Genomic DNA, 23,849 nt, shown 5'->3' with positions numbered 1-23,849 from the left:
CCCACTGTACTCCACTAAAACTATCCTCACCTAAATCGTTGTCTCTCTCATTGCCTGATTATCCCTTCACTACCAAATCCAAAGTTTTCTACTTTCCTCATTCTCCTTGAGCTTTTTGCTTCCTTTGATGATAACCGTCTTCTGCTTGACTCATTTTGTGCTCTAGGCCTCCAGGAAACTGGTCTCACTTAGTTCTCTTCCTACCTGGCTAAGCATTCACTCAATATTACCACAGGAGGGAGCTCTTCCTCTGCTTTCATCTTTCTGATCCCCTCAGCCCTCTGTATTCTCTCTCCACACATTCTCTGCCCTTCTGTATTCTCTCTCCACACAATGGCTGTCCCCCAGAGTGATTTCATCAAATCCCATAGGTGTCAATACTGTGTATAAACCAATGACACTGAGCTCTATCACACACACACACACACAGTTCCCATCCTGCGTCTTCAACTGCCTTTCTGATAATTTCACTTAAATGTTTCATCAACATCCTAAATACAGTATCTTTTGAAGCCTTTCCCTACCCTTATTCAACTCATATACTACTCCCCATATCATTTGGCAACACCACCATCCTTCATGCTCATCAGGAAATAAACTTAAAAACAACCCCTTTGCTCCCTGTATTCATATTAGCAACAAGTCATGTCACTTCTCCACATTCAACATAGCAAAAATGTGACTCTTTGTCTCTGCCCCAGTGGTGAAAACTCTGGTTCACATTCTGGTTAATTCCTGCTTTACAACTGCAACCTTCTTCTTCTGGCCTTCTGTTGTCACATCATAGCTGACTCGCTTTTATACAGAACTCACAAGATCATTCATTGTTCTCGTCATTCATATACCATACAACATCCCCCTCCTTACATTGTTATATTGGATCCATCACCTTACATCTTTGGACCATTCCTGGATCCAGCACAAACACCTCATCCTGTCCTTCAAAGCCCTTCATGGCATCCCACCATCTATCTCCTATCATATTCCAGCACCTGACCTTCATTCCTCCAGCTCCATTATCATTACATTATGCCACCACTTTTTCTTCCTTCAAATCCATCCTCACATCTCATTTCCCAATTAGTCCCAGGGAAGGACCATGGTGTGAGGAATGGAGTAAGGTCTGCAAGATTGCCCCACGTGAGAGATGGGGGAGAAAGACTGGCTTGAGGAAGGATGCTAAATCAGCTTGTTGGTTTTTTGGAAACTCCCAGCTTACTGCCATTTCTGGTGTTTTTGCATGTTAGCATTTGAATATCTATGTGGATTTTTTGGTTAGACTGAATTATTCTTCAAATATTATGTTACATTTTCTATAAATTGCTATTGAGGTATTATGTATTGGCAATAGTTGTTTACATACTGTTAATGAAATGCACAATGACTGGGATACATTTTAATGTATTGCTGTTATTGTTGCCATTTTGTATATCTCAAGATGCACTAAATGCAAATTCTCTAGCATACAAATTAAAGTTTAATCTAATCTTAGTCCTCACCCCTGCCGAAACCAACCCTAAATACATATTCTTCCTGTTACCTTCACCTCCATTATTCCTCCTCCTTTTGCCTCTACCATGTCAAATTTGATGCTGCTTGAGGCAGGGGGCCTTTCTTTCCTTGTTACACTCCAAAGCTCTCATGCATATTGATGGTGCTACAGAAATAATAAATAACTGATCATTATACACACCATGTCCTATTACCATTATTATACTCTTATATGAGCATATAAGGAAATAGGGATCTTAATGTGTTATATTACATAGATGTTTTAAGAACTAGTTACTTTACATAAGTAAGTGTGATTAAGGGTAACTTACCGCTCAGGCGACTCTTCATAAATGCTATGGCAATCTGTATTCTCCAGCATTAGACTTCGAGTAAGATTCTGTACTCCTGGATAATGGAAGTTAGCAAAGGAATGGGACATGGGAGATGTTTTTGTCCCAAGATCTGTGATGCGCTTATCATGATTTGTTAACCCACAGGAAAGTCCATCCAAAGCAGGGTTTAAAGAACGGGTCATATAAGCATCAGCAGACTGAGGCCTCCTCATGGGTGATGATGGATAAGGAGAAAGTTTGCTGATGAGAGGTGTCAAGAGATCAGCATAGGCGGCTTTTGTAGGTTTTAGGAGTTTATCAACATGAATATTAAGCATCTTTTGTTCAAAAGCACAAGAAAAAACAGTAGAGGGCAGATTTTGAAGCCATGACAATAAACTAAGGTCCAAGTCATCGCACCCATTACCACATAAAAGGTCAATGCCAAGCAACACTTCACTCTCTGTAATTTCTTCTCCTGTTGCTTTACTCTGACAGAACTCCACACAACATTCATACAATAGCCCCTTCATCACAAGCTGAAATAAACGATTGTTGCTTGCTTTAAAGCCAGCCTCACTAAGTTTTCTATCAGCAGGAATGAACTCTGCCACCATGATACAAGCCTCTTCAAAACAGTGAACTCGTGCAGTGCTAGGGTTCCAGTCTTTGAATTCTGCATGATTAGTCAGGCGAGGCAATGTGAGAAGTAAACACAGTTTGCTGTAGTCATCTTTAGAAGGACAATATTCTTCTAGAGCGTGTAGGCACTGCACAGCTTCTTGCATTGTAAATTCCATCTGGGGGGGGGCAGGGAGAGAGCATCTTGTTTATTTAAGGCTAAATTTGCTTTATTTTAGCATATGCAGATGCATAAAAATACAGTTAGGTACCTTCCTGTGCTATTCATCTATTCTAATAACAATTTCATTTTTAGGAGTTTACCCTATCCCTTCATATGGAAACACAACTCTTAATTCAATAAAATGCAGCTCAATGTAACATTTTCCGGTGAGATCTAGTGTTGAAACAGATTCTCCTAGGTCAAGTTTAAAACAAAATGTTGTTGTTTATTCGCTCAGTCGCTTCCGACTCTTTGTGACGTCATGGACCACCCCACGCCAGAATTTCCTGTCGGCCGTCGCCACCCCCAGCTCCCCCAAGGAAAACAAAATGTAAAGGTAAAGGTAAAGGTAAAGGTGTCCCCAACCAGTCGTGTCCGACTCTAGGGTGCGGTGCTCATCCCCGTTTCTAAGCCGAAGAGCCAGCGCTGTCCGAAGACGCTTCCGTGGTCATGTGGCCGGCATGACTGAACACCGAGGTGCACGGAACGCTGTTACCTTTCCTGCCGAGGCAGTACCTATTTATCTACTTGCAATTTCTTGCTTTCGAACTGCTAGGTTGGCAGAAGCTGGGACTGAAGACGGGAGCTCACTCCGTCATGCAGCACTCGGGTCTTGAACTGCTGTCCTGCTGACTTTCCAGTCTGCAGTTCAGCGTCTTAACCACTAAGCCACCACGGCCCCAAATGTACACAAAACACAAATACAAAATGTACACAAACACAAATACAATTTTTTTGAATAATTATTAAGGTTTGATACCTAGGGTACTTTTTTCAAGCCTGGATTAAAATTGGAGACACCCTTCACTCTTATACTCTAAAAGATACATGTGTATTCTTTCAATCCCCACCCCCTCACCCCACATCCTGAAATAGGCTGTCATTCTCCTCGCAACCACAAGTCCAGTTAATGTTGTCTTCTAATATCCTGTTATCCTCTGAGATGCATCAGGGAATTGCAGTACAGCTTTACTATCATCCTCCCAGGATAATGTTACTCCCCATTTATTTTATTTATATCCTACACATGCATGCTTCTCAGAGTGGCTCACAGTTAAAAATGAAGAAAATACAACCAAACATAAAGCAATATAAAAAATAAAACAGTAGCAAGTAAAAAAAAAAACAGTCGCAAGTAGCAAGTAAAAAAACACACACATCAAAGCTGGAACTCTGTCTTTAAAAGTCTGGGCAACTTATAAGGACTTAACCTGGTAACAACAAGACATCATGGTTGGTGCCAGGTGAGCCTCCCTGGGAAACACATTCCAGGCCCTATCAAAAATCACCACTAGCCTCATTTCAGTAGGAAGACGGACCTAAAGAAGGGCTTATAAGGAAGATATTAATATTGGCAGAGAGAGGGGAGGATCAATTCTGCATGAGTTTTTCCTAGTCCAACTTGCATTCATAGCAGATACATCCAACATGGCAGCTTAATTTTACACGGCACAGTTCAGCCCCTCTAGTAGTGGCTTGAGGATCACTGTATTAAGTGGTTCTTTATTTCTCACTGTCAAGACAGACCTCCATGCTACACATTTAACTTTAGTACTTAAACAAAGAAGGCAAAACCATGAACATTTAGAAATAATATTTGATTTGCTATCTCCGTCTAAAAATCAGAAAACATCTGTATTTCATAAGTTTGGCTAGATTGTTTTGCATAGATCATGGAGCTTACATGCTGAGGCTCATCTTCTGCTGACATTGCATTGTTTACACATAATGCTTCTAAAAACTTCTGCTTCAGTATGATATAGCGAAACCTGCACACAAGAAAATAAAAATACAAATGAGGTAGGAACAATAACATATATTAATATGAACTTTAGTACAAGATGACAGCAGTTAACACGGATCTCTCTACCTGGAATTTTGAAAAATCATGTCTACCACTCGTAGTATTGTGTTTCCCTGACCATAACAATAACAGCTTAGTGCCAGTATTGCTATTCTGTTTCTATTTATATAATGAATTCTCAGTGTTATTCATATGGAGTTCAATTGAACTCAATTGAACTCCATATGAACTTTCCCAATTTATGGGAAAGAAGTTGGTATAGCTGGACACACAATTCTATCTTTAGTTTCAAAACTGTATGTAAGCGATGAGTACTCTGAATTATAGGGTTGCATCAATGGGATAAAGACAGTTGAAACTACCCTGACACACATTATAATTTTATTTGGGGTAATAAAATGCCCCTCAAACCATTTGTATATGTTTCTTGGTGGTGTTGCATAAAGGCCTCGATTAGATGTGTCAGGTACACAATTATAGGTGGTGGCTTAGGGCTTCTGGCACAAAGCTTTGGAAGATATTTTGAGGGGAAATGACAACATCGGTTTGGGTATTAACTAGGAACCCTGACTGGATGTGTTAGAGTCACACTTGTAAATGACTGCACAAAACTCATAGAATCATAGAATAGTAGGGTTGGAAGGGGCCTATGAGACCATCAAGTCCAACCCCCTGTTCAATGTAGGAATACAAGTCAAACTTTGGGCCAAGTTTTGTGTCCCAAAACTTTGACTAAGGTTTTCAGGGAGTACCAGACTTTGGGGTTCATAGCTAACACTCCTGCATAAATGGGATAAAGAAGGTTGCAGCCATAACTTTTCTCACATTACTATGCAAGTGTGTTGAAAAATTGCTATTCATTTACCTTTTCTTGTCAAATTTGTCCATACACTCAAGAGGCTGGATGAACTGAAGAACCTCATCCCACTGACCATCAAGGATCAACTGTCTTAAAAAAAAAAAAAAGAGAAATATTTATTGAATTACGTTATTTGAAAAAACTAACCAAACCATGCCTGCAACTGTCAGTCAGCTTTACAAAGTTAATGCTCTAGAAAGCAGTTAATAAGATTATCTCCTCATTTAAACAGATAAAAGTAAAACCTAAATCCTTGTAAATAACATGCCTTTGTAGCACTACACATTCTCTGAGAACAAATAGCAAATGTTCATATTTGAGAAGTGGCAAAGACCCTTGACAGGGAGCTTAAAACCTTTAATCATTTTTTCCTCAAGGTATTCACATAGAAATCATCACAAGGATGAACAGCTTGAACTGTAAGCCATATGTAATTACACATTGCAGGCAAATGTCCACAAATGTCACAGTGATATTTGCTCATAAAGGAAAGTTCAGATATTATTTTAGAAGATTGTTCTTTATATACATCTTAGTTATGACAATTTTGGTCAGTTTTCCCATCTAGGCATGCATAAGCATGAGTGAACACATTCTTGAAATATTTATTTAAGCTCCAACAATTACCCATGGTTTGTTGTTGGGTTAACTCTGGGTTGTTTAACCCATAAACAACACAGAATTTCTCAGTTCAGATGTCATGAAACAACCCAGGAATGTTCCTGGGTTATTAACTGAAAGCAGGAATGACATGTACACAGGTCACATGCTCTGCTCCTTCTGCAATTCCTGGGTTTTTTAACTGGGTCACTGCCTCATTTCAGCAATGTGTTGAATTCCACAATTCCAATGTGATCCCCTAATCATTACAATGGAATGGACGCAGCAAATCTGCACTGACATTCCTGGGAGCATAGGACTTTTGCTCCCCATGCTGAAATTAATAGAACCCCCCCCCCCCCACACACACACACACACACACAAGACCAATGCATGCTAGTCTCACAGAATATTATACCAGAGAATCTGTCAGTACTTAAAACATGGAAAATCATTTAGCACAAGTTGTCAGAATTTTTCCATAATAATGCAAAAAGTAGGACATTCTCTCTGTTATAGTGACTGCAGCTATAAGAAAATTAGAATGTCTCACCTTGAGGATGCACATGTAAAAGTAGATATAAAAACTTTAGGAATAACCTTATATTTAAAATAAACTGTTCCAAAGCTAGAATAAAGATGTGTAAAAAAAACCCTAATTAAACACACTCCAAACTTGCATTTTACCACCAATTATAGAGCTGTAAACTGCTCTGTGCCAGGAACCTTTCTTCCCTACTGCCTTCTAGTTCTCGTAAATGAAATCTCCCCCTTTTGCAGGATATTAGAATAAATTCATTGCACGGCTTGCAAAATGGGCATACAGAATAAGCCACTGCCCCCTTAACAGGACATGTCTGTTCTCACAGCAAGGTGAACTGAATGCACTTCTTCAACTAGATGCTGAAGGAACTCAGAGAAAGGGTTTAATTTAATCTCAGAGAAAGATGGAGATGTCAATAATGGAAATCTAATTCCATGTGGCTGAGGAATTAACTTTGTCTTACACCAAATTTGTGATAAGGATTGCACTATGGCTGCAATCCTATACATACTTAATTGGAAATATTTTCCATTGAAGTCAGTGGGACTTCCAAGTAAATATGCAAAGCATCAGGCTGTAAAGTTAAATATGTCACTGTCTCTTACAGGGTTTTTTATGTTTTCTTGTGCCTAGACACTACCATCTGAGAGATAGTCGGATGGCTCAACGTTTTTAAGAGACAATCTATATAGTAATATCTTTATTTATTCATGTTTCATATGAAAGATGCCTTTCAGAACATTGTAAAGAACTGTTTCCATTAAACCATCACAGCCTACAGGGATCTAGTGTTTAAACAGTGTTATGGATATAATTTATTCAGTGTACGTAGCACACATATAGAAATGGGCAGTCCAGATATGGTTGAATCTAAGATGGATCAAAGCAGTCAAAGTTATAGTACCAAGTTAAAAATGTTTCAGCTTATTTTACAGAATCTTTAATACTATAATTTCTACCTTAAGAAAAGCATATCATCTGAGAATAGTCCATTAATTACTCCACTTTCTTTCTCCAGAGCCAGCATACTGATATGAAGTTTTCTTGAATTCAAGAAATCCAGTATTAGTTTGACTATTTCAGCTTCTTTTACATTCACTGTCTCTTCTGCCGTCATTGTGGAAGACTGGAAAGCAAAGAAAGTTACATATCAGATTGGGTCTACTTACATCATGTCAGCAAATAAGCACTGCCACATGCATTTTCTAGTTTGTTTAATTTAAACATACTGGAGTTTGTTGGCAGGCTTATCGTGCAGCTCAATATAGCATCACTAATAATTCAGCCCAATTGTGCAAGTATATCCACAGCTGGCTCTTTGCCTTCATACTGAGAGGACTACTAACATTGAGACTATAAATGTTTCACTTATATTTCAGTTTACAAGGGTGTAGTAGCATAAACAACATTTAAATAACAGCACTTTTAGAAGAATATTCAATATGTCCTAAAGCAGAACATTTGACTATTCAGAAAGCTGAAGATTATCTGTCAGACTGCCAAAATAAATATATAATGATAATCTATTTTAGAATAATTCTTAAGTGAAAAGAAGTGCTAATTTTTATCATGGATCATCAGCATGACTGAATAAAGGACCAAACTTGCAAACTGCTACCTGCATGCTATTGGATATTACGCCTACATTTTGTTCTAGCAAATCCAACTCTTCAAGACACAGGCCAAAACGTTATTTAACATAGGTATGTAGTTTGGCATTTCTTCTTCATTATATTCCACTGGCAACCCAAAGATCAAGTGAGTGTGCACTCTTTATAATACCATCTGTGAACCAGACTCAAACAAAAGAAGTAGCAAGACATTTTTAGTGGCTGCTGCATTTTTATAATAAATACTTTCCCCCGGAAGTTAACCAGAGTGAACATTTTACCACAAGCTATGTGTGAGAGCTTTTCTATTTAAAAACTCCAGGAGTTTGGAGGATGGAGTAGTTATTATGACAGTTTATATTTTAGATATGTAGTAGCTTTTCACATATTATTACTTGCCCCCAAAGTGGGATACAAACTGAAAACTAACATCAAGTGACAGGTGAGCATTTTAACCATATATGTCCATACCACTTGACAAGATATAAACAACCAGCATACCAAATACTGTATGCATACTGTCGAAAATTACAGCTTGATAAATGATGTTCTGCATCCACCAATTATAAATCTGTATTTGACACTGAGCCATATGTGTCCTAAAAATAAGTTGTCAGATTTCTTACTTGAAATTTAGTTTGAATAAATGTTTACAGTCCCTCTGTCCAACAGTTAATATAGAACTAACCTTATGTCTGTGAAAATCCAAATTGGTTTCTTTCTGTTTTTCTTCCCATCATCGCAGCTGCACAGAAAAATTGTGATTTGCAGCGAGATCTCACCCATGTATACACAGACATGTGTATTTGTCAGTTGTTACGAAGTATACATGATTTCCTACATGGAAATGATAACTATAGGGAAAGAGTGTTGTGTGACACAGACCCATCAAAAAAGTGATATTATTGACACAGATAGTTATCATAAGGAGGTGTCACCCGATGGAATAAATGTATGTAAAATTATAGCAAGAGTTGTGGTATGCCAGGCATGGAGATTCCATCCTTGGCATTCATACAGCTATTCTACTTCAGAGCCTTTCTGTTTATTCTCTTAATGATTGTGACGTTTTGCCATTTAAAGAGTGCCTGAGGAACTATGGATGGAGGTCCGTAACATTGTTCAGGAGGCAGCAACTAAATCCATCCCAAAGAAAAAGAAATGCAAGAAAGCAAAGTGGCTGTCTGATGAGGCTTTACAAGTAGCTGAGGAAAGAAAGGAAGCGAAAAGCAAGGGAGAAAGGGGAAGATATAGCCAACTGAATGCAGAGTTCCAGAGAATAGCAAGGAGAGACCAGAAGGCCTTCTTAAATGAACAATGCAAAGAAATCGAGGAAAACAATAGAATGGGAAAGACTAGAGATCTCTTCAAGAAAATTGGAGATCTCAAGGGAACGTTTTGTGCAAAGACGGGCATGATAAAGGACAAAGAAGGCAGGGACCTAACAGAAGCAGATGAGATTAAGAAGAGGTGGCAAGAATACACAGAAGAACTATAATGTCCCTGATAGCCATGATAGTGCGGTCACTGAACTTGAGCCAGACATCCTAGAGAGTGAAGTCAAGTGGGCCTTAGGAAGCATTACTAACAACAAAGCTAGCGGAGATGACAGTCTTCCAGCTGAGCTATTTAAAATCCTAAAAGATGATGCTGTTCAAATGCTGCACTCAATATGCCAACAAATTTGGAACGCTCAACAGTGGCCACAAGACTGGAAAAGGTCAGTTTACATTCCAATTCCAAGGAAGGGCAACGCCAAAGAGTGTTCAAACTACCATACAATTGCGCTCATTTCATATGCCAGCAAGGTTATGCTCAAAATCCTACAAGCTAGGCTTCAGCAGCATGTGAACCAAGAACAACCGAAGTACAAGCTGGGTTTCGAAGAGGCAGAAGAACTAGAGATCAAATCGCCAACATTTGTTGGATCATGGAGAAAGCAAGAGAATTCCAGAAAAACGTCTATTTCTGCTTCATTGACTACGCTAAAGCCGTTGATTGTGTGGATCACAACAAACTCTGGCAAATTCTGAAAGAGATGGGAATACCAGACCACCTTACCTGTCTCCTGAGAAACCTGTACGAGGGTCAAGAAGCAACAGTAAGAACCAGACATGGAACAACCGATTGGTTCCAAATTGGGAAAGGAGTACGACAAGGCTGCATATTGTCGCCCTGCTTATTTAATTTATATGCAGAGTACATCATGAGAAACGCCGGGTTGGATGAATCACAGGTTGGAATTAAGATTGCCGGGAGAATTATCAACAACCTCAGATACGCAGACGATACCACCCTAATGGCAGACAGTGAAGAGGATCTAAAGAGCCTCTTGTTGAGGGTGAAAGAGGAGGGTGCAAAAGCTGGTTTGAAACTCAACATTAACAAAACGAAGATCATGGCATCTGGCCCTATCACTTCCTGGCATATAGAAGGGGAAGAAATGGAAGCAGTGACAGATTTTACTTTCTTGGGCTCCAAGATCACCACAGACGGTGACTGTAGCCATGAAATTAAAAGACGCTTCCTCCTTGGGGGGAAAGCTATGGCAAACCTAGACAGCATAGTAAGAAGCAGAGACATCACCTTGCTGAAAAAGTTCCCTATAATCAAAGCTATGGTATTCCCAGTAGTAATGTATGGCTGTGAGAGCTGGACTATAAGGAAGGCTGAGTGCCGAACAATTGATGCCTTTGAACTGTGGTGCTGGAGAAGACTCTTATGAGTCCCCTGGACTGCAAGGAGGTCAAATCAGTCAATCCTAAAGGAAATCAACCCTGAGTGCTCATTGGAAGGACAGATACTGAAGCTGAAGCTCAAATATTTTGGCCACCTAATGCGAAGAGAAAACTCCCTGGAAAAGACCCTGATGCTGGGAAAGACTGAAGGCAAAAGGAGAAGGGGACGGCAGAGGATGAGATGAGATGTATCACCAATGCAACGAATATGAACTTGAGCACGCTCCAGGAGAGAGCGGAGGACAGGAAGGCCTGGCGTGCTATGGTCCATGGGGTCACGAAGAGTCGGACACGACTGAACGACTGAACAACAACAACATACTTCACTGTGCTTATATCTATATTGGAACTCATCACAGGACTTGACTCATTTTGCATTTTGAACATTTAGTTTTCAGGATATGGTGGATTATAATCATTTATTTAAATATTCACATGGCAGGAAGGGCCATGGCTTCCCCATAGAGCACATGCTTTGCATGCAGAAGGTCCCAAGTTCAATCCCTAGCATCTCCAGGTATGGCTGGAAATATTCCTGCCTGAAACCCTGGAAAGATGCTGCCTGTCAGTGCCCACAGTGCTGGGCTAGGTAGATCAGTGGTCTGACTCCGTATAAAACAGCTTACAGTGGCCCTAACACCATTTGAATATGCCAAAGCTATCATCCTGAGTTGCAATAAAGACACTCATCTTCTGACTATGACAACATATTCTCTGCTTCCCCTTTCCTGTCCTCTCTTACTCAGGTTCCATCTCAAGAAAAGTCTGCAAAAGGGCCAAATTAGATGAGACAGCAGGAGATCCACAACTCTATCACTTGAAGGTTTTTTTTTATGGGGGAGGGGTGGGAGGTATAGTTAAAAGAAGGGTCTGCAGCACTGGAAGAGTAGCATAACCCTTTCCTCACACCACTTTCCTGATCTAAATTCCCCCCACTTCACAAAGCTGCTATTCACCCTACAGGGGAAACAATATAGGTACCGTGCTTAGTCAAGGCTTGTTCCATGCTTGCTCATAGACTGTAGCTAAATTATGATAAGCATTCAATTGTTAGCAGCACTGACCCACAGTATTAAAGATGATGATTATTAAACGTGTATAACATGCCTAATTTTTCTAAGCACTGCACAGATATTAAAAGATAAGTCAGTCCCTGACGGAAGGCTCACAATCTAATACACATGATGAAAAAGGAATGGGGAGGTAGGAGGAAAGCAAGTATCAGAGCAGCTGCTCCTTCAGTGGCTGATGGATTGCATCAGAGTGCGCTTCCCTTCAGCTTTGCAATCCCAGAGCAACTCCCATTTTTCATTCTTAGTAGTGTATATGCCAGTTTCCAGAACACCTAAAGATATTTCATGCCCACAGCCTGGAATCTAAATTGTAAGAGCACGTATGTAGATTTGCAACTGAAGCAATGACAAGTTTGAGTGTGTGTGTGTGTGTGTGTGTGTGTAGGATCAGGATTAATTTATTTTGAAAACATAGATTTGATATGCTGGTTAGCAGAGCCAGTTGTATCCTAATCTTTACACTTTATTCCCTTGTTTGTGTTGCATTTTAGGTTTTGTTGCATTTGAAGTCCTGTCTAGCGTGTGTTGTCTGACAGAAATGAACTACAAAACCAACATTTTGCATTTAATAAGATTGGCTCTAATCTGCATTCATATTTTTTAGAACACTTACATATTCTAGTGGATCCAATGACAGACATACTCATAAATCTGTCCTATGTTGTTGGCTGACAAATACATGGAGGAAAGGGAGGCAGCTGGCTCATAGAAAGTGTCAGTAAAAAAACCTCACAACAACTATATAGCTCTGTATATGACAGAGGGGAACCCACAAAGATCCTGGGCAAGTGAGATGTCTTTCCTGTTGAAGGCAGCTGCTCACATTTCATCATAATTGTTTCAGCTCCCATTAAGCAGTTGGGACAGACATTTGATCCTTGGAGATACACCCTGAAGGGGATGGGAATCTCAAAGGGGCTAACTGATTGACAATCCTTAGCACAAAGGCTATATAATCTTTAAGCACAGCCTCTTAAATCTCTTCCCTTCCCCACACCACTACATTGATTTTATTTGGATGTTAAAAAAAATGATACTATGTAGGAACAACCCATCATGTTTAACTATCCACTGAATTTCTTAGAATTATAACACTACAGATATAATTCATGTGAAATATGACCCCAAGATATGAATTTTACAAATTAAAGGAGGGCAGTGTATATCCCTTCCAAGACAGTATTAGTAATTTTATTAAGTATTTATACATGCTATTTATGCAGAAACCAGCATGATATGCAATACATTGCCTAGGGTACATTTACACTAAGCAACAGCTTTAATTACAGCGTTGACAGAAATTTGCAAATCTGGTGTCTACAGATCAACCAGATACAAAAGGAGAAGGCACCTATAAATTCCCTAAATTGTATAGAAGAGAATTTCAGCAAGTACAACTTTTCTCACCCTTGCATAGCAAGCTCCACCTGTTGGAATTCCCTTTTCTACACAAATTTTCATTGTTTCAAATGAGAAACAATATATAAATACTGATTATAAATAACATAAAAACGTAAGAGCCATGCTGGATCAGACCAAGGGTCCATCTAGTCGAGCATTCTGTTCACACAGTGGCAAAGCAGCTGTCAACCAGAAATCCACAAGCAAAACACAAGTGCAACAGCACCCTCCTGCCCATGTTCCCCAGCAACTAGTGTACATAGGCATACCATCTCTAGTACTGGAGGTAGCACATAGCCATCAAGACTAGTAGCCATTGATAGCCTTTTCCTCCAGGAATTTGTCTAATCCACTTTTAAAGCCATCCAAATTGGTGGCCATCACTACATCTTGTGGTAGCGAGTTCAATACTTTAACTATGCACTGTGTGAAGAAGTTCTTCCTTTTATCTGTCCTGAATCTCCCACCAATCAGATTTATGGGATGACCTTGGGTTCTAGTATTATGTGAGAGGGAGAAAAATGTCTCTCTATCCACATTCTCCACACCATGCATAATTCTGTACACCTCTATCATGTCTCCCCTTACCCTCCTTTTTTCCAAGCTAAACAAGCCCAGCTGTGGTAACCTTTCCTCATAGGGGAGATGCTCCAGCCCCTTGATCATTTTAGTTGCCCCTTTCTGCATTTTTTCCAACTCTACAATATCTTTTTTTTTGGTGTGGTGATCAAAATGTTCATAGTATTCTAAGCATGGTCACACCATAGATTTGTATAAGGGCAGTATGATATTGACAGTTTTATTCTCAATTCCTTTTGTAATTATGCCTAACATGGAGTTTGCCTTTTTTTACAGTGGCTGCACACTGGTTTGACATTTTCATCGAGCTGTCCACCACAACCCCAAGATCTCTTCCTTGGTTGGTCACCGCTAGCTCAGATTCCATCAGCTTATACTTGAAGTTGGGATCTGTTGTTATACTTTATTCCCTTATAGTTATACTACAGGAACCCTAAAGGTGCAGGAACCCTGTCTTCTTTTCCATCTGGTCATCTGATGTAAGAATATTGTAGAGAGGCTCACTGGCAACTAGCCTAGGGTAGTATCATAATCCCCAAAGGGAAGGTGCAACCTTCACTACTGCAACATCCTAGTTATAGAAGAGAATGACCTGGTTCACACAACGGACAAGTTTGCACAACACAACAGCACATTGTGGGTTAATTTACCCGCAAGGAGCTGCAGCACGTGCCAGCTACCATTATCGATATGGAACCCCCAACCGGGGCTTGTCATGGCTTGTCATGTTGTCCAAATTCAGCTGGCAGGAGTTATTTGAGGGTTAAACAACCTTCCCATAACCCACGGTCTGTTTTAGGGTTATGCGAGGGGGTTGTTTAACCCTGCCAGCCAGGTTCGGACGACACAACAAGCTACAGCAACTCCTGATTGGGGGCTGCATATTCATAATGGTGGCCGGAATGTGGTTATAGTGGAACTGCACAATTACAGACAGCCAATATATCAGATCAATGTTCCTTATCGGGTTATCTCCGATAGTTTTAAAAGCAGGTTAAAGGTCAGAAAGCGCGGGAGATGCACTGAAGGTTGACAACGTTGTGAAAAGGACCTGCAACGTCCGTGAGTGACCAATCATGAACAGGCAATAAAAGCCTTGGGTAGAAGGTTCACCTGTTTCCAGCATGCTAAACAACCCAGGGACATTTCCTCCCTGGGTGATTCTCTGTGATGTCCAAACCTGGAACTCTGGGCTGAGCATAAGAACATCCATGCTGGATCAGACTAAGGGTCCATCTAGTCTAGCATTCTGTGGGCCAACCAGCTGCCGACAGAAAATCCACAAGCAGAACATGAGTCCAACAGTACCTTTCCAACTAAGTTCCCCACCAACCAGCTCTGCCTCCGATACTGGAGGTAGCATATAGCCATCACGACTAGTAGCCATTAATAGCCTTAAACTCTAGGAATTTGTCCAATCCCCTTTTAAAGCTATCCAAAGTGGTGGCCATCACTACAAGCATTTCAACATGAGGCTTTTATTGCTCGCTCATGATTGGTCACTCACAGATGTCTGCGGGTCCTTTACACAATGTCATCAACCTCCAGGGCAGCTCCTGTGCTTTCTGACCTTTAACCTGCATTTTTAAAAAATAGCGATAACCCGATAAGGAACGTTAAACCAATATATTGGCTGTGTGAAATTGCGCAGTTCCTCTATAACCACAGCTCCATTTAGTGGCTATAAAATGAAACATATAGAACTTTCCAAGACAGAAACTCTCTGATTCAAAGCATGTGTCCACCTGGATAAATGAGCCGATCTTAATCCCGCAAAGAATCCAGAAGCAGAAGCCCCGGTAAGGATGCGGGATTTTAGCCTCATGTGGGAAAGCTCAAAATCTTGTGGAACTGAATTCCATCACGGAGAACAACCCAGGGGCGGCGCACCAGATGCAGGTGAGCAGTCAGGAGCCAGCATGCTTGCTCACTTCTATTTGCTTCCAAACAACCCATGGTTAACAAACTGTGGGTTGTTTCATTGTGTGAACTGGATCTGGGTGGATATGAGTAGATATTTACCACAAGATAAACACTTAGGGGTCGCAGTGGCTTAGTGGTTAAGACGCTGAATTGCAGACTGGAAGGTCGGCAGGTCAGCAGTTCGAGACCCGAGTGCCGCGTGACGGAGTGAGCTCCCGTCTTCAGTCCCAGCTTCTGCCAACCTAGCAGTTCGAAAGCAAGAAATTGCAAGTAGATAAATAGGTACCGCCTCGGCGGGAAAGGTAACAGCATTCCGTGCACCACGGTGTTCAGTCATGCCGGCCACATGACCACGGAAGCGTCTTCGGACAGCGCTGGCTCTTCGGCTTAGAAACGGGGATGAGCACCGCACCCTAGAGTCGGACACGACTGGTTGGGGACACCTTTACCTTTACCTTTTTTAAACACTTGGAAACTCACCACAGGGCACATGCAATCTATGTGGAAAGCTGGAAGCCTCCACCCACATGAATGAGTTTGAGTTTTACGTTTTACCACATCCCTATTACTGAAATGTAGGACAGCAATGATATGGTGAAATTCAGTTCATTCACAGGGCTATATGCTACAGCTTCCCACGTAGGTTGTGCATGCTCCACAATGAGTTTATACATATTGAATCTGAATTCACCCAGATTGGCAGAACTTTTAGGAATTTTCTACTCATCTCAGAAAAAGATCAAAATCAGTTTTCAGAGTCACTGTTCTAACCTTTTGTTCAATTGAGCATTCATAGTCATTGAACAGAGATTAATCAATTCTAATATATTTTCCCCACGCACAGAAAGCTGTGCAAAGGAGACTAGGATGCAAATAGCACCACAAGAACACTAATATTGCTATATGTGCTGCTTCTTGTGACCTTCAATAGTTAAGACAGGTAGCACATGTTGTGGAGATTACACCACAATATTCCTTCCAGCTCTGTCTGCCACCAGCAAGGAGCCTCAGATACTACAGGACTGCTGTGGCAGCCTCTCCCAGCCTAAAATGTTTTCTACACCATGTAGGCAATGGAGAATTAACATTCTCTGGGCAGCCCTGTAACAATTTGGTGATTGCTCCTATACATACTGTGTAGAAAGACAGGCAGTTTAATGTGCATGTGCCCTTCACAGTCAACATGCCATACTTATATTTTGTACTTGGATATATGCCTCTGAATAGTAGAGAATGTGAAGTGTGAACAGTATCCACCCCTACCCTCAAGAGAACATGCCACTAGCTATGTGACTACATATTTTCAACAGGGTGCATATTCAGATGAGCATACATAGTCTACACAGATCTAGAGGTGGATTGGGGCAATGGTCTCTGCACTGATAAATATAAACAAATAACACTTCTATATGTACTGTAGTTCATTCAATATGTTGCTCTAAAGATGTCTGTCATTTGGTCACAAGGCAATAAGATAAACAATGAAGTTCTGCCAAAGAATCCAACAACAAGAAAAAAGCTTGGAAATTAAAAATGCTACCCAAAGAGTAAATATATTCAAGTAGAATGATTGTATCACATTGTAGTAATAAAACACAACATTGGTTCATCAGTTGATATATGAGAGGATAAGGGATATTCAAGGAAGATTTAATCACACTGAGATAAACAGCCATCCAGAAAATCTCAATGATACAGGTCAAGCTCTTAGCATGCCAGAGATTGCCAGCACATGTGGCACACATCATCAAAATGATCCAAGACTGCATCAGAATGACTGAAGGATTCAATATTCCTTTCTTTTTCATATAATTCTAAATTTTCAGATTTTCTACTGATTCTGATTTATTTGTCAAAGAGAGCACAGCCTTCTTACTCCAAGACAAGTCTGGTGTTTAACAGCACTGTAAAAACATTAATCATGTATACTTCACCCAGAGAGCTGCTTATATTGGAAGGACATGGCAACCGATTGACACAAGTGGAAATACCTAAGGCTATGTTTATGTTGTCTAGTGCCTATCTCTGCCAATGTTAAATTGTCAATACAGACACTCTTGACTAAGCCCTTTCCCCTTCTTACAGCAAGCTTTGCCTATACTGCATGAGACATTACAAGGGCAAAGCAAATATAGCTACTACTTGGCCAGTATGGAGAAACGTGTCTGAAAAACTCCCCACTTTTTCACTATTTGCAGTTATCCAATTTACAGTGCAATCCTAAAGACATCTATAGGATTGCACTGTAAATTGAATAATTGCAAATAGTGGAAAAGTGGGGAGTTTTTCAATTTAGTTCAGTGGGTCTTACTCCCACATAAGTGAGTATAGGATGGCAGCATTAAAGCTGCTATTCACAAGTAGTAATATATTTCTTAAAGACTGTTTGAGGTGAATATATTAAAATTATTTTAAAATCACAAGTTCATAATCTTATTGGTATTGTGCAAGAAGCCAGATCTAATTTAGTGCCTTCATAAATTACTCTAGATCTTTAAATCAAATTAAATTTCAAATCTAAATTACTGTACTAGACACAGAGGATTCTGCCTTTCCAAGTCGTTTGTAGTTTGGCTCATTGCTCGAGTCATCTGATGTTATTTATTTTTCAAGCTTCTTTGTCTGATGTACTATGTGGTGCAATGTGGATTGAATTGGATCATCATGATCTGTAAAGGACAAGTCAGTTTTGCATTGAACCAACGTGACTAATAGCATGATCCTATATATTCACTCAGAAATATGCAACAGTGTGTTCAATGGAGCTTACACCTTGTCCCTAATAAGTGTGTTTAGTATAGAAGCTCAAATACTTTTTGGTTACTTTCAGCTCTTCAAATCATTAAACTGAAGTGTTTACAAGAAAATTGCAATCCTCTTTAGTATTTAAAAGGGGATCATCTATAGGTCATCCTCAATTTGAGATAGACTTTCTAGCTCTGGATTAGTAAAATAAATTACTATTTTGAAGTTACTTGTCTCCCAAAACAACACAGAAATCACTAGATGAACTGTTAACCAAGTATTCAGTATACAATAAAAATGAGCAAACTAAAAGACATTTAATAGGAAAAAACTTGAATAGTCAATGGGTATAGTATTTTTTTCTTTTCTTCATCCTGACACTGTACAATTTCTGCAACACACAGGTGTAGGCTGAAAATGGAATAGTAAAACAGTGGCTAGATCCCTAGCTGCCAGTCTAGCTTAAATTACCCTAACAGCCAATTAATTAGAGGACAAATGTTTGTATCAGGGAATGGCAAAATGGATATTAACACATTTAGCTTTTAAAAGGGCAATAAACAAATAAATTTACATTGTCTAAATTGATTCCTTATTGTTAAGAGAGGGGAGAATTTGACAGTCAATATGCAATAACCTTTAATGTGGATTATTTTTAATATATTCTAAACTGCTCCCTTACCGCAATAAATTATGCCATTTATTTCCTGATTTATTCCACATATAAATATGTACTGAAAGCAAAATACATGTTTCTTTGCTGCACCCATTCTACTTATTCTTACCATAATACAGTAAGGCCTGTCCAATCAAAGTTAAGCACCTTTACATACTATTAATTAGTGGGGAGGGAATAACTTAACACAACAGCAAGAACCTCTTGGTGGCACGCTCATCAGTCTTTGTTTCTCCCTCTTTCCAAGTGGCTCCTAGAAAATATGGATGCCTTCTAAGTTTTGCAAAAATACTTGCACAGGAGGAAAACATATGAGGTGGCTTGGAGAACAGGCAAGTGCCTAAATTATCTGCCACCAATAGGGGCATTGAAGAGCCAGAACCTTTGCATTCTGCTTATGGAAAGGTTAAACTCATCTCTATTATACATTCCTTTGTTTATGCCCAAATTAGTAATTTTTGCATTCACATTGCTTGCATACTGCTATTTTCATTGGCTTCTTTTACAACATGCCATCCAACAATTCTTTGTCTAGGTAACCAAAATAAAACAGATGAGTATAACAGGAACCTGTGTAAGATGATATATTATTTAATACAGACATTAATTAGGGTGGAGGTTTTTAAAAAAACTCATCACAAGATCATCTAGAAATTAGAATGATTCACAGGCTCATTCTATGTGACCTACTCTCATATATGACCTACTGCTCTTCAGAAACCTGAACACACCAATGACATATAGTACTCCAGAAAAGTCATGAGCATGACTTATGTCCAAACTAAGACTGTCAGCAAACTGGAGTGAACAAAGAACAGAGTGTTCCATTATTGTCTTGAGCTATTGTCTACAGTCACTGCAACATCTGCAACTGCCTGTTGTCAAGTTCACCTTCTTTTATTCACAATGTATCCATAATAACTCAGCCTTTATTTGGACATTTACAGAATTGCCACTAAACACGTTCTGAAAGAAGCAATACACACACACACACACACACCTTCTTTCACTGCAGCTCGTCATGTGAACAAAGGACTGTAAGAGTGTTAGGGAATTGGATATTTGAATCAGTTATCCCTGTGTCCTTCTGGTAAAACAGTATGGAAGAACTATCCTGAAGTGAAACAGTAATGCCATTTTTTGCAGTAAAATTACTTGTGAATAAAAGCTTTTAGGATTTGAAATGAATATAAGCAACAGCATTCCTGGAATGCTTTCTCACGAAAACATAAAATAAAAATCTAAGAGCAGGTAAGGCTTAAGGCATCACACCTATTTTTACCACCAGTGACTCTGCAAACCTATGTTTCAGGCATGAAATTATATCAATCCAATCTGTCAAGCATCCAAGCACACCACAGAGTATCTTTTATGCACCCAGTATAGTTACAGGTTACTTCGAGGGAGCCAAGGGAGTAGCAGGCGCTTAAAAACTCTGGGAGATTTGCCCCTGTCAGCGCTGCAGTAACAAAGGAAAACGAGGAGATATTCAACAGAGACTTGGAAATAGGTTACAGAAATGCAATACCATCCGTACCAAACAAGTTCGGCAGCAAACACACCCACCGCTTTCACCTGCGCGGCGGCGGCGGCGGCGGCGGCGGGGGGGGGGGGTTACAAGAGAAAAGCGACAAGCAACGCAATAAAGCACTAACCAGCAAGAGGCAAGTGCGGGGTGGTAATAAAGAAAAGGGTCCTTTCGCCAATTCAGCATCAAAGCAGCATGAGAGAGGCTGTGGTCTCGCTACTTCTTCCGCCGCCTGCCAAGCGCGCAGCTTCCAGCAGCAGCAGCAGCAGCAGCAGCGTCAATCCCTTGTCCTGCCAACTCCTCCAAGGGCTGGCGCCGGCACCAACCCCCCCCCCCCGAACACACCCGGGCCTCCTCTCAGGCCTCGGACATGCCTTTTGCACCCCCACTCCCTCCCCCCACGCCGCCCCCCATTTTTCAGTCCGCTTCACATCCTTAATAGCAACCGAGGGAGGCAGTGCAACACACGCCAGCCAAGCCCCGCTGCCTCTCCGGCTCACCGTCCCTCTCCGGGCCAGGTTCCCTTTTAGACCACAAGGGAACGAAAGAGACTCACCTAAAGGGCGGCTCCCTCCCTCCCAAAGCACGGCCTGCGAGGGGAGACCGGGGTGAAGGGGGGGGACGGACGGACGGACACACAAAATGGCGGCAAGCGCCTCACACCGGCGAGCGGGGGAGAGGAAGAGCCCGGCGGCGGGCTTCTGTCACCAGCAGCCAGCCAGCGCGGCCTTGCCGGCTCCGTGCCTTTTTTTTCCGCTGCCGAAACGCGGGCGGCGGCGGCGGCGGCGGCGGCGCCCTGACTGCGGTTGTCAAGCGGCTTCGCCAATCACTGCCCAGCAGCGGCTCCTCCGGGCCCGGCGGCGCTCGGGCGGGGTGACAGCGCAGCCGCCCGCATGGGGACGCGACGAAAGGGGCGGCGCAGGGGCGGTGGCTGCGTAGAGAGGCTTCAAGGAGCGGCGTCTCTGAGGGAGGCTCGCTGGCTGCGAGCCCATGTTGGAGCACAGTGGATGGGGCGGGCGGCAGGGACGGAGAGGCGCGATGGGGCTTGGTACTGGTAGTCCAGTAGGGAGGAAGCGTAGTTACTCGTCGCGTAGCTCCCCCTGCCCTCGCCCCTTCTTTGTTTCTCCTCAGTACGTGATTACTTTTTAACATGCATAGCAGATACGTTTTCCTTCCCTCATCACAAGGGGTGCCGGCAACATCTTACCGGTTGGAAGGTGCCATTTATGAAGGCCTTTCGTTTGTGCCTCTCTCGCACACTATTTAGTATGCTTCTAAGCCATTCTTCAGCCAAAGCTGTCGGAAGAAGAATAAAATGCAACAAACCCTTAAGTCGTATCCACAGAATGAGTAACATTTCAGCACAGCAAATACGGACAATCTAGAAGGCTAGGGCAAATGAATGGGTTTTCATCTGGCACAAAAAATAATACAAAGATGGCACCAGGCAAACCTCACTCGGGAGGGGATTCCAAAGATGGGGTGCAACTGCCCAAAAGGCCTTGCTTCCAGTCACTACCTACTTGCCTTCAGATGGAGGGTTGGGATGCAGAGGAAGAGCTCAGAGCCTGTTCTTAATATGTAGGCAGGTTAATGTGAGCTGGAGAAGGAGGTCCTTTAGGTAATCTGCTACCAAGCTGTTCAGGGTGACAGAACTGCTGATATTCGGGTTCCCACCTTTAGATACAAGTCTATCAGACATCTTTTGGGAGGGTGGAGACCAAACTGGCTTGCAGGAGGAATTCCAGTAGAAAAGTGGAAGGCAGGGAAAGGATTATGCACTTCCTATTCCTCCCACTCAAGCCACTAAAAAATCCTCCCTACTGAACTTGGTCTTTCCTAATAGAAGCAGCCATAAGAATTTTGTTACATATGCGTGTGTGCACCATGTAAAAGGCTTCAAGGTGGCTTTTTAAAAAGATTGGACACATATGAAGACTAGATGATATGTCTATTAATAGGTATTGCTTATTTCAAGTGGGTCCTGTAACAAAATGTTCCAGTGTGGGGTGTTCCTGTTCACAATTCTAGTCACTCAGCCTTTACCTCTTGCACATTACTCCATTCCTCTTTTGCCCCCCACCCCAGTCAACATTCCATGGCCACTTACTATGCTTGTTGAGCTGGCAGAGTGGGGGTATGTGTTCTACATATTTTTGTGTACTTCTGCAAACCTTGGGTTTTCCCCAGGCTTGCTGATACCTCCCTTGGGTTTGTGCATGATGCCATTTTGGCGACATATGGACCAACACCTGCCTCTGAATTTCAGAAATAGAGGAAACAAGTGGGACCTGCAAGAAATTGTTGTAGTGTCCTGTTCAGGGTTCTGGCCAGACAACCATGCCATTTTCCAGAATACTCCATTCCACTCCCCCTCTCACCTGGTTTTCCATTCCCCCATTAGTCACCATTCCAGGGCCACTGAACATGCTGAGTTTTTGGGATTCCCCTCCCTCCCCACTGTTACCCACAAATACTTTTTGTACTCCTGCCAACTTTGGTGTTCCCCCAAGCCTGCTAATAGCTCCCTCTTGTGTGTGGATGGTGATTATTTGTCTATAGTAAGCAACAACACTCACCTCTGAACACTGGAAATATAGGGAATACTGATTGCTAAATAGTACTTCCAAGTCCAGAGATGGTATACCTTATACCAGATACCGGAGCAGCAGGAGAAGGCTGTTGCCTTTAATCACTGATCACTTGTGTAAGCTACACAGAGGTACTTGAATGGCCACTGCTTCAAACAGAAACTGGATTAGATCGACCCCTGATCTAATCCAGCAAGGCTTTTCTTATGTTCTTAATCTGCAGGCAACCCTGGAAGAGAAGCAGATTCATTTCAGCAGTGCTTTCTTCTCTGCACTGCCTTCCTTAGCTGTAACTTTACTCACCCAGGGCACAAACTGGGGATGGTTCCTCTTTCTCTCTCTGACCACAATCTAGGCTCCCAAATAGAACAGAAAGAGTGCAGTCCCTGGGTATAACCAGAAGACAGCAGAAAGGGGTGGAGGTGAAGAGAACAAAGCACTGCTTTAACCAATCTGCTTGCTTCCTCCCAAGGTCTTCTTGTCTCATCTCTCATGCTCTTCCCCAGTA

The 23,849-nt window shown here is 41.5% G+C and overlaps 1 protein-coding gene across 2 annotated transcripts in view; it reads right to left on the bottom strand.

Moving 5' to 3' along the window:
- The window catches only part of WDR47 (WD repeat domain 47), a 45,750-nt gene extending 24,080 nt beyond the window's left edge, over nucleotides 1–21,670 (bottom strand). The window contains exons 1-5 of one of the 2 annotated variants that reach the window (XM_084851562.1): nucleotides 21,307–21,670; nucleotides 7,437–7,603; nucleotides 5,340–5,423; nucleotides 4,355–4,439; nucleotides 1,824–2,626 (exon numbers count right to left, since the gene is read on the bottom strand). In XM_084851562.1, coding sequence (XP_084707688.1) covers nucleotides 1,824–2,626; nucleotides 4,355–4,439; nucleotides 5,340–5,423; nucleotides 7,437–7,594 — 1,130 coding nt within the window. In that variant the 5' untranslated portion in view covers nucleotides 7,595–7,603; nucleotides 21,307–21,670. The remainder of the gene's footprint in view (nucleotides 1–1,823; nucleotides 2,627–4,354; nucleotides 4,440–5,339; nucleotides 5,424–7,436; nucleotides 7,604–21,306) is intronic. The other variant, XM_084851561.1, reaches the window with a different exon arrangement.
- Nucleotides 21,671–23,849: the final 2,179 nt, after the last annotated feature.

This window comes from Heloderma suspectum, chromosome 4 (assembly GCF_057233095.1).
Source record: "Heloderma suspectum isolate Gila_16-S chromosome 4, 16-S_ref, whole genome shotgun sequence".
NCBI lineage: Eukaryota > Metazoa > Chordata > Lepidosauria > Squamata > Helodermatidae > Heloderma > Heloderma suspectum.
Note: the sequence above shows the minus strand (reverse complement) of the source record. Positions and strands in the feature narration are given on the sequence as shown.